Source organism: Budorcas taxicolor, chromosome 13 (genome assembly GCF_023091745.1).
Source record: "Budorcas taxicolor isolate Tak-1 chromosome 13, Takin1.1, whole genome shotgun sequence".
NCBI lineage: Eukaryota > Metazoa > Chordata > Mammalia > Artiodactyla > Bovidae > Budorcas > Budorcas taxicolor.
The window spans coordinates 28231249-28243463 of record NC_068922.1 but is presented as its reverse complement, the minus strand read 5'-3'; the positions used below and the strand labels follow the sequence as shown (position 1 = coordinate 28243463).

At 42.8% G+C, this 12215-nt stretch overlaps 1 protein-coding gene across 1 annotated transcript in view; it reads left to right on the top strand.

Annotated features, from left to right (window-relative positions):
- FRMD4A (FERM domain containing 4A) overlaps positions 1-12215 on the top strand; it is a 325528-nt gene that overhangs the window by 153772 nt on the left and 159541 nt on the right. Inside the window, exon 3 of the mRNA XM_052650658.1 lies at positions 2043-2137. Coding sequence (XP_052506618.1) covers positions 2043-2137 — 95 coding nt within the window. The remainder of the gene's footprint in view (positions 1-2042; positions 2138-12215) is intronic.

Genomic DNA, 12215 nt, shown 5'->3' with positions numbered 1-12215 from the left:
CTCCTTGCTGTTCAAGGGACTCTCAAGAGTCTTCTCCAGCACCACAGTTCAAAAGCATCAATTCTTTGGTGTTCAGCCTTCTTTATGGTCCAACTCTCACATCTGTACATGACTACTGGGAAAACCATAGCTTTGACTGTATGAACCTTTGTCAGCAAAGAGAGGTCTCTGCTTTTTAATACGTTGTCTATATTTGTCATAGCTTTTTTTTCCAAAGAGCAAGCACCTTTTAATTTCATGACTGCAGTCACTGTCCACAGTGATTTTGGAGCCCAAGAAAATAAAATATGAACCTCGTAGTCTGTGGTCATCTCAACAGTGATAGGCCAGAGTGATGGATGTATTGACAATGCAAACAGCTACAATGATTTCATACCTAAGGCTCTGACACACTCCTTTAGATTGGCAGAGATGTTCAGGAAAGAGTTGGTAATAAAAATATTCTTGGAGAGGCAGATTTTTGGTTTATTCTTAAATAACTATTCTCAAGTTCCTTTGGCCTTAATGTCAACATTTCTGGCAGGAAGGTACTCTTATTGTTTGAATTTTAAATTATGGGAGCATATAGAATGATCAGGGCTTCCCATGTGGCTCAGATGGTAAAGAATCCGCTTGCCAATGCAGGAGACACTGGTTTGATCCCTGGGTTGGGAAGATCCCCTGGAGAAGGAAATGGCAACTTACTCCACTATTCTTGCCTGGAGAATTCCATGGACAGAGAAGCCTGATGGGCTATAGTCCATGGGGTCGCAAAGAGTCAGACACGACTGAGTAACACACACACACACACACACACACACACACACGCATAGAGTAATCAAGGGTAGTCTCTGGAACCAGGGTTTAAATCTCAACCCCAGTACTTAAAGAGAGATGTTTAATCTTTGAGCACCTGTTTCCTCCCCATACAATGGAATTAATAATAGAACCACCTTATAGAGTTGTGATGAGGGTTAAAGAAGCTGGTGTTTGTAAAGTGCTTGGAACAGGCCCTAGCACATAGCAGATAGTACATAGCAAATACTATATAAGTACATGGTAAATATATATATATATATAAGGTGGCTACAGAGTTCAAGTTTTTCCACTATATCTTATGGGAAAATCAAAATGAGCTTATTGGCCAAACCAATATATCTATCTTCACATTCTATAATATATTAATTATAGTGTTAATATAGTATTATGTGACATTTGTGTTATACAATGTATATTTGATGTATGTCACAGCATATATATATTACATATGTTAGTCTTAGTTGCTTAGTCTTATCTGGCTCTTTGCAACCCCATGAACTGTAGCCTGCCAGGCTCCTCAGTCGATGGGATTTCTCAGGAAGAATACTGGAGTGGGCAGCCATTTCCTTCTCCAGAGGATGTTCCCGACCCAGGGATCAAGCCCGTGTCTCCTGCATGGCAGGCAGATTCTTTACCATCTGAGCCACCAGGGTAGCCCATTACGTATGTATGACTCTGTATTTATATAAGGGACTTCCCTGGTGGCTCAGATGGTAAAGCGTCTGCCTACAAAGTGGGACACCCGGGTTCAATCCCTGGGTTGGGAAGATCTCCTGGAGAAGGAAATGGCAACCCACTCCAGTATTCTTGCCTGGAAAATCCCATGGACAGAGGAGCCTGGTAGGCTACAGTCCATGGTGTCGCAAAGAGTTGGACACGACTGAGTGACTTCACTTTCACATATATATATATATATATATTTTTTTTTTTTAAATAAGATATCTTCCTGTCAACTTAGCATCAAGTGTTCTCCTGCGTGGGGGAGGAGAGCTGTGGGGTCTGACAGCCTTGTCAGTGAGCAAGTACCATTTGCTGGTAGAACAAACTACCAGGAAACAAGGCAGACGGTCTCAGTCCACTGACGGGCCTGTCTTCACTGTCAACTCCTTGGGTTTTATAAACACCACGTGTATGGACGTTCTTGAACTTTGAGACATTCCCTTCAAGATAGATGAGCTTGAGATTGCATGTTTCAGGAAACGGAATCTCTCATCGCTTGCTCTTCCATTTTGTTCTCTCTCCAGCCCAAGCTTTTGGCCAAGGAGCTGCTTGACCTCGTGGCCTCTCACTTTAACCTGAAGGAGAAGGAATACTTTGGAATTGCCTTCACAGATGAGACGTAAGTACGCACGTGTTCAGAGAACCTGAAAGGAAAATAGGAACCCAAAATCGCACTGTCTCAACTGTCCGCAGTGAAGGCTGCTGCAGGCCACTTAGGTCTCATGGTTCAGGGTCAGTCCAAGTTCATCATTTGAATTTCAAAGGCCTTGTGATCATGCCTGGAACAGCCAAAGGATATAATTAGGGTGATGCTCATATTATGAAATTATTAGGTAAACCAGTTCTTATAATCAAGCCAGTGCATGTTCAGAACTGAAATGTTTCTTTTTTTAAAAAAGTAGATTTGTCTGGGTTTGTTTTCTGTTAGAGTTAAACGAAAACGTCTGGAAATGCAGCATTTCTTTCCAGTGTTGGAATAACAATAACAGGAAGTCAATGCGATGATACATTCAAAATGAAGAGTATCTGTGCAGTTTCACTGTCAGCGATGAAGCAGACTATAAAAATGGAAAATTCAGACTGCTCATCTGAAGAAGAGTACATTTGTGTTCAGTGATCTTTCAATGTGGCTCTCTAAAGTGGTGTTTTGCAACACAAGGAAGGAGTGTCTTTACTAAAATTTCAATTTCCTTCTTAATATATTGTTGATAAAAGAGTACGGTGTACACCTGCACAAATTCCTCGATACTCTGTTCTAAGCAAATGTTCTACAGTTCTTCCTCCTCTGTGCGTACACTACACACTTGCACACATGCTCCTCCAGATCCTTCAAATTACAGAGATGATGTCCTAAAACATTAATAGATTAGGGTTAGGCTAGCATCTGGACAAGCTGACTCAGGGAGGCAGGTCCCATTGAAGCAGGCTGGGCTCAGAAGCAAGGACTGCAGGCATCCACATCGGTCAGTGGGAGAGATGATCAGGTGTATATGTGCAAGGACCCCCTGGGAGCTGCAGATGGATGGGACGGCCGCAGCATTTATCATCCATATCAGGACCCTGTGGGTAAAAGAGGGTGTAAGTTGGGACTGTCTGGGGCAAACTGGGCAGATTATCAACACTCTAAATTAGCAACCTTTCAGGTGGCAGTGTGAGCAGTACTGGGGGCAGTCACACCTGGCTCCAGAAAGTCGGGAGGAACAGGCTGCCCCTGGCCCTGGAGCCTCGGAGAACCGAGCCAGAAGGGAGGCAGGACTGCTTGCTCCTGGTATAGAAGGATCGCTGTGCCTGTGGGTGGGACCTCGTAAACAGGGCTGTGACCTGGAGGGCTGTGATGGGAAAGAGCCAGCAGAGTAATTTTAAAAAATGCTCTAAGACAAATGTACAAATATACATGGAGAATACCCACTTTCACGAATGTAGTTGTTTTCTACCCTTTGTCCTAAAAACCACTGTAACCCTCTCAACGGATACTCAGACATTTTTCACTAATTAGAAGGAAACCACAGTTTCAATTCATCATATCCCATTGTTCACATTTCCCAAGTACATTTCCTCTTCTCAGAGAGCCACTGAACTCAAGATGGGTCCCAATTCGACTTCCCTTTTGGATAAACGAGTCAGAGAATGAGCTTATCGTCCTGGGCCCAGGAGGAAAAAATATACCTGCTGAAGGTTTCAAATCACAGCCCTCATGGCACCAGCCAGGAAGAAATGAACGTCAGGGAGAAAGTCGCTCTGCTCCCGGGAGAGATGAAAGCAGGAAAACCACACAGCACCACCCGCCTGTCCCATCAAATGGAGCCTGTCTGCCCCAGGCTCCCTGGGCCAGTGGGGAAAAGTGTGTGTGTGTGCCTGTGTGTGTGTATATGTCTGTCTGTTCCAGGTCTTGACTCTCCTGGCTCCCTGGGCAGGTGGGGAATGTGTGTGTGTGTGTGTGTGTGTGTGTGTGCATGCGTGCGTGCCTGTGTCTGTGTGTGTACACGTGCACGCAGCCTGGAGGCACGCAGGGCTGGTGGGGAATGTGTGTGTGTGTGTGTGTGTGTGTGTATGTGTGTGCCTGTGTCTGTGTGTGTACACGTGCACGCAGCCTGGAGGCACGCAGGCCGGAGGCACACAGGCTGCAGGAAAGGGTCCCTCTCCCTGGACTGTGAACTGGCAGCTGGAGAGCCCTGTTGGGGAGGGTGGGGGTGATAAGGAGGCTATGAACCATCGTCTGGCACCGTCCAGAGGAAAAGTGGCCACCACCAACCTCCTCACTTGGGTGTGGGTGGGAGGGCTCCTCTGGCGATTGTAGAAGTGGTAAACAGCCAGCCGAGATTGGTGGACAAGACTTTGCAGCTGGCAGACAGTTCCTGGAAAAGAGATGGCAGATGGGCCTGACTCACCGTGGGACAGTGAGTATCAGGGACCCCTAGGAAACCAGGAACCAGCCTCCAAGAGACCAGGATGAAGAGACAGAACAAAGGGAAGGCAGAGGTGGCCATGACTCAGGGCATTGTCAGTCAAGGGCTGACCACACCTGGGGCCAGGGCGTTGGCTCATGGCCTCTTTGGTCATCTGACCTTTTCTCCTTTTCTTGGTGGGAAAGGAATGAATGAAAGCTGTGACCAAAGAATGGTGCCTGTGGGTGAGGCTTGGTCTGTGCAGGGTGCTTAGTTACTCAGTCATGTACGACTCTTTGTGACTCCATAGATCGTAGCCCGCCAGGCTCCTCTGTCCGTGGAATTCTCCAGGCAAGAATACTGGAGTGGGTTGCCAAGGGATCTTCCTGACCTAGGGATCAAACCCAGGTCTCCCACATTGCAGGTAGATTCTTTACCATCTGAGCCACCAGGGAAGTGTCTAGGGTGGTGGTAATATGTCGGTAACCATTATCCTTGTCCTGTATCCTGCCTCTGCTCTCACTCTGGGCACTGCTAGACAGTAATGCCAGATCATTTAATAATTGGATTTTCAAATTTTGCGTGTGTATTGTGTGTTTGTGTGTGTGTGATTTCCGCAGGTACTACACTGTATGTTTAATAATAAAATGCAGTTGAACTTTCTGCATTTTCTTTCCTTTATTGCAATCCATGGCATACCCCATGCGTTTGCCTTTTTCTTAATTCAGATCAAAGCAAGACTTAGAAAGTGCTGTAGGGACTTCCCAGCCAGTTCAGTGGTTAAGACTCCACTCTCCCAGTGCAGGGGGCAGTTCCATCCCTTGTTAGGGAACTTAAGGTCCCTCATGCTGCATGGTGCAACCAAAAAAAAAGAAGAAAAAAATGCTATAAGCTATAAAACACTGCACTAGTGTTAGGAATTGCCAGCAGTGTTATAATTCCTAATAGTACAATATGTGACACGTGTATAGTCAGTGAGTCTTTCAGTGTGAACTGCTGTTGATGACATTTTGTGGGATCTGGATGGGCATGGAGAAAAGAAATATGAAACAGAATGTAGATGAAACTGGAAGCTTCCCTAAGTTCCTTTCACCCCTAACTTGCATTCATTAATAGCGTCCAAGGCCACAGTGCCAGACTCTGTGTCCAGGGATATTTCCTATTGTTAGTTAATCAATGCAGGATTAGTACTAGGTCTATCTTCTGTTTTTTAAATTCAATTTTTAAAATTTTTATGTAGAAATAATTAGTTATACAGAAAAGCTGCACAGATAGTAGAGAGTTCTCATATCCCCTTACCCAGCTTCCCCTAATGGGACCTCATAAATACCATGTGATAAGTATCAAAACTAAGACATCAACCTTGGTGTTGATACTGTTAGTAACTGAACTACAGACTGTATTCAAATTTCACCACTTTTCCCACTGAATGTCTTTTTCTATTTCCGGATTCATGTGCATTTAGCCCCTTTTATTTTTAATAACTCGGCACAAATAAAAAGATATACAGGCACACTTTGTTTTTTTATGGTTTCTTTTTTTTTTAAATTAATTAATTTATTTATTTTAATTTTAAAATCTTTAATTCTTACATGTGTTCCCAAACATGAACCCCCCTCCCACCTCCCTCCCCATAACATCTCTGTGGGTCATCCCCATGCACCAGCCCCAAGCATGCTGTATCCTGCGTCAGACATAGACTAGCAATTCAATTCTTACATGATAGTATACATGATAGAATGCCATTCTCCCATATCATCCCACCCTCTCCCTCTCCCTCTGAGTCCAAAAGTCCGTTATAGACAGCTGTGTCTTTTTTCCTGTCTTGCATACAGGGTCATCATTGCCATCTTTCTAAATTCCATATATATGTGTTAGTATACTGTATTGGTGTTTTTCTTTCTGGCTGGTTTCTTTTATTGCACTTCACAGATACTGTGTTTTTTACAGATTGAAGGTTTGTGTGGTAACCCTTCATTGAGCAAGTCAGTCAGTGCCATTTTTCCAACAGCATTTGCTCATCTTGTGTCTCTGTGTCATATGGTCTGGTAATTCTCACAATACTTCAAACTTTTTCATTTGTACTGTATTTTTTATGGTTTTCTGTGATCGGTGATCTTTGATGTTACTCTTGTAAAAAAGATTACAACTCACAGAAGGCTCAGATGAGTGTTAGCATTTTTTAGCCATGAAGTATATTTAATTAAAGTATGTACCTTGTTTTCTTAGACAATGCTACTGCAGAGTTAATAGACTACTGTATAGTGTAAACATAACTTTTATATGTACTGGGAAACCAAAAAATCCATGTGACTCTCATTTTTGTGACACTCACTTTATTTTGGTGGTCTGGAAGCAATCACACCGTTTATCTCTGAAGTGTCCATAGATAGTTATCAATGAATATCTGAAGTGTGGTGATCAATGAAAACTATGACATTTTCAGTTCAGTTCAGTTCAGTCGCTCAGTCGTGTCCAACTCTTTGCGACCCCATGAATCGCAGCACGACAGGCCTCCCTGTCCATCACCAACTCCCGGAGATCACTCAGACTCACGTCCATCAAGTCCGTGATGCCATCCAGCCGTCTCATCCTGTGTTGTCCCCTTCTCCTCCTGCCCACAATCCCTCCCAGCATCAGACTCTTTTCCAATGAGTCAACTCTTTGCATGAGGTGGCCAAAGTACTGGAGTTTCAGCTTCAGCATCATTCCCTCCAAAGAAATCCCAGGGCTGATCTCCTTCAGAATGGACTGGTTGGATCTCCTTGCAGTCCAAGGGACCCTCAAGAGTCTTCTCCAACACCACAGTTCAAAAGCATCAATTCTTTGGCACTCAGCTTTCTTCACAGTCCAACTCTCACATCCATACATGACCACAGGAAAAACCATAGCCTTGACTAGACAGACCTTTGTTGGCAAAGTAATGTCTGTGCTTTTGAATATGCTGTCTAGGTTGGTCATAACTTTTCTTCCAAGGAGTAAGCGTCTTTTAACTTCATGGCTGCAGTCACCATCTGCAGTGATTTTGGAGCCCAAAAAAATAAAGTCTGACACTGTTTCCACATCTATTTCCCATGAAGTGATGGGACCAGATGCCATGATCTTCGTTTTCTGAATGTTGAGCTTTAAGTCAACTTTTTCACTCTCCTCTTTCACTTTCATCAACAGGCTCTTTAGTTCCTCTTCACTTTCTGCCATAAGGGTGGTGTCATCTGCATATCTGAGGTTATTGATATTTCTCCTGGCAATCTTGATTCCAGCTTGTGCTTATTCCAGCCCACATTTCTCATGATGTACTCTGCATATAAGTTAAATAAGCAGGGTGACAATATACAGCCTTGACGTACTCCTTTTCCTATTTGGAAGCAGTCTGTTGTTCCATGTCCAGTTCTAACTGTTGCTTCCTGACCTGCATATAGGTTTCTCAAGAGGCAGGTCAGGTGGTCTGGTATTCCCATCTCTTTCAGAATTTTCCACAGTTTATTGTGATCCACACAATCAAAGGCTTTGGCCTAGTCAATAAAGCAGAAATAGATGTTTTTCTGGAACTTTCTTGCTTTTTCCATGATCCAGCAGATGTTGGCAATTTGATCTCTGGTTCCTCTGCCTTTTCTAAAACCAGCTTGAACATCTGGAAGTTCACGGTTCATGTATTGCTGAAGCTTGGCCTGGAGAATTTTGAGCATTACTTTACTAGCGTGTGAGCTGAGTGCAATTGTGCGATAGTTTGAGCATTCTTTGGCATTGCCTTTCTTTGGGATTGAAATGAAAACTGACCTTTTCCAGTCCTAAAGCCACTGCAGATTTTCGCAAATTTGCTAGCATATTGAGTGCAGCACTTTCACAGCATCATCTGTCAGGATTTGAAACAGCTCAACTGGAATTCCATCACCTCCACTAGTTTTGTCCTTTTAGCAGTCTTTAAAATGTTCTGAAGCCAAGTAAGAGCCTAGTGTAAGTTTTTTTAAAATATTATTTTATTTATGTATTTTTGTTTGTGCTGGGTTTTCATTGCCACATGCAGTCTTTCGTTGCAGCAAGCGCAGGCTACAGTTTTCGTTTCTGTGCTCAGGTGTCTCCTTGAGGTGGCTTCTCATGTTTTGGAGCACAGGCTCCAGGCACACGGGCTCTGTAGTTGCAGCACACGGCTCAGTAGTTGCAGTGTTTGGGTGTAGTTGTTCCATGGCATTTGGAATCTTCCTGGATCAGGAACCAAACCCATGTTGCCTGTGTCGCCAGGCAGATTCTCATCCACTGTGCCACCAGGGAAGTCCTAGTATAAATTGGACCTTAAAATAATTAATGTTTTGCTACTGACATGGTCCTCAACCTTGACTCCACATTGGATTCACCTTGGACTCTTTATAAAATGCCAGTGTCCGGGCCTTACCCCCAGAAATTCTGATTTAATTGGTTGAGGTGTCGCCCAAGCATGAGGATTTTTGAAAGCTCTCTAGGTGATTCTTGTGTGTAGCCAGTGTGAAAACCGCTGAGCAGAGGGATGCTGGTGTAAGTTGTCTCTGCCCCCTCCCTCCAGATCCAGGAAGAGAAGCTGAGTTCATTCTAACTTTGAATATTTGGGGCCCATCAGGACTCATGCCACAAGCCTGCAAAGTTGTAAACTCTTCCCCATTCCAGATTTGGGAAACCTGTTTAGAACCCACTCAGAACTTCAGATTTCGTGTTTCCTACAGTGTAAATAGAGTAACCGAGATTTCCATTTATCAAACACTAACATTCATCATTTAAGGAAAGTTATTTTTGTATGTTATTTTTGAAATATTCCCACTGCTGTTTCAACACCCGGGCTGATTTTTTTTTTTTCAGAGGTCATGGTTCTGATGGTATAATTTAAATCCGTAAAGCCCTATTTTTAGTTATCTGATCTATTTTCAGTCATAATTTTTCCTCTGTTTGGGTTTCTATTTTTTTAAAAAATTTATTGAGGTCAAATTGACATACAAAACTGCACATATTTAAAGTTTCCCCTGTGGCTCAGAAGGTAAAGAATCCGCCTGCAGTGCAGGAGCCACAGGAGACTCGGGTTTGACCCCTGGGTCAGGAAGAGCCCCTGGAGGAGGCAAATGGCAACCCACTCCAGTATTCTTGCCAGAAAAATCCCACAGACAGAGGAGCCTGGCGCACTACAGTACCAAGCATCACAAAGAGTGGAGCACGACTAAGCAAGCACAGCACATACTTAGAGTGTACAGTTCAGTGAGTTTGGACATAGGCAAACATGGATAACACCCAAGTTTTTAATTAAAAATATTTTTTTTTATATTGGACTCTAGTTGATTTATTTTATATTGGACTATAGTTGATTTACAATGTATAGGTGTACAGCAAAGTAATTCAGTTATATACATATAAATATATCTATTCTTTCTCAAATTCTTTTCCCATTTAGGTTATTATGGAATATTGGCATAAGCAAACACCTGTAACACCCAAGTTTTCCATTTTTAAAATAAAAAAGTTGACAGAGGATCCCACCATCAACAGCAACAACTGAGTAGGCTATTTAGCAGAAATGGTCAAATACCCCTCAAGGTGAAGTCATGACTAATTGTAACATATTTAAATTTTAATTTTAATTTCCTGTCATAAATTTTAAGGATTCTTTGTCAAATGCTGTAAATGAGTATCTGTGTAAGAACACATTGAGAAGTATTTAGAAAGTTGAAGGAGAAAGATACAAAACTCAGTTAAGCCACTGTTGCACATTTTCAAAGCCATGTACAGTTCCAATATAGTCTCACGTACCAATTAGGAAAATGAATAGTTCTTAACCTCTTATTTAATCACAGACCCCTGTGAAATTTAAGAAGTTACATTCCCTCACCCCCACAATTGTTTACACACAGAATAATTAGTGCTTAAATTTTAGAAGGTTCACAGGCACTCTGAAGCCAGAATCTAAGTTGAAGAACCGATTAAGGATTTTTTAAAAAAACAACATGCTGTGTCTTAATTAATTGAGCCATGGATAGTTACTGATAAGGGAGTGTGATTTATCTGGATAATTAAATGCCCATATCACACTGGAATTGCATCCGTATAAATGCCAGGACAACGAGGAGAACCCTCGGTTCAGCAGCACCTTTGAGTCCTGTGTCCCTACACTAGAACCAGGACCAGCGTGGACCGAGACATGTGAAAAGGGCCGAGTCGATGAGAATCCCCAGTCACAAGCGGATGTGCATTTTAAAAAAGCAGAAAAGCAGTTTTCCAATTGCAGAAGAAACCACCACAAGTTGCAGCCCTGGGAATGTAATTTATTTGGAAATAGGTTTGGGATTTCCATTCATTAAATGCTCTGTACCGTGCGACCGAGGAGAAAATCAATGGCTACAACCTCGGTGCCCGGGTTGTAATAGCTGCTTCTGGGAACGCGGCATTCAACGTTCATTTACCCCTCAGAGACAGCCCACTGAGACCTTCAGACGCCGTGGCAAACAACAGGACCTTCTGTTCAGGAACCAGAAAAGGGCTTTAGCAGAACTCTTCCTGTGTGCAGCTAAGGGAAAAAAGAATGAGGCAACCAGAAGGGGCCTTAGGAATCCAATCTTTCTCGTGACCTTTTTCTCCCAAAGCCCAGTGGTACAGGGGAGCCCGGGCCCGGCCTACGTGAATTCTCATTGGATACAAAGATTGTGTAGTTATGGCAGGAGCAGTGTCCAGACGTGGAGGGCAGTCGTGGAACCAACAACAATATTGATCTATGGGGCTTATCTAAAGCCAGTGTATTCGCTTCTCAGCAAATGTTTCTTTAGCGTCCACTACTGAGCCTGGAGATACAGAAGTAACTGGCCTGTGAGAGCTTGTATTTTTAGTTTCGGCAGTAAATATTTAAGATATAGGTAGGAGATGCTAGAAAAGAAAATTTTGAGTAGCCTTCAGAGGACATTATAGACCAAACAATCCCTCTGTGTGTAATAAAAAAAATTAAAGGCATAAATTCAGATGGGCAAAATAGCCCATGATTTAGTCATCCAGTCTCCCTATATGTTCCTTCTCTTAAACTTCATCTGTGTGTGTGTGTGTGTGTGTGTCTCTTGTAGACACACACACACACACACACACACACACTTGAAAGCCACTCTTGGAGGGCGTCTAACTTACACCAATATTCCTCACTGTCCTTGCTGAGCACACGTACTTCTGACCCTAAGACACTGGACTGAATGAAGAGCAGAAATCTTCCTTTTGAAGAACTTCAAACCTAGCCTCTCCATCTAGTGACATCTGAAAGAACTTCATCTTCTTGCTTTGACATTTTTTGGAAGCGCATTCCCGAAGAATCAGTTGTCTACAATAAAAACCTCTAAAAGGCACCAAGTTTCATTCTCCCCTGGGGTTCAAGACTGTTGGGTTCAGGTAGACTTATCATACACCCCTAGCCCAGTGATTCTCTATAAACAAAGCTCCCTTTAAGGCCTTCTCTATTGAAGGTGCCATTGTGTGAACCAGAAATCTATTTGTATTGTATGGAGAAGCTAAAAGCAATCTGTTAAATAAATGCATCCAATTTCTGTTGCCTAGAAGCAATTGCATATTTATTGCTGACCCAACAGTTTGACCTATTGCTGCCATAAACCAAATAGGTGTTATCTTACTCAGCTTTAAAGATAGTTATCAGTCAAGCAATAACCAAAATACCATGAGCATCTGCTGGGACTTTTTTTTTTTTTTTTTTTTTTGCTTTATTATAGGCCAGTGTACTGATATGAATTCTCAAATGAAAAATCAATGAGATAATGAAACCCAAGCTATCAGGCATCTCTTAGTTAAACTGTATAGAGAAAATGC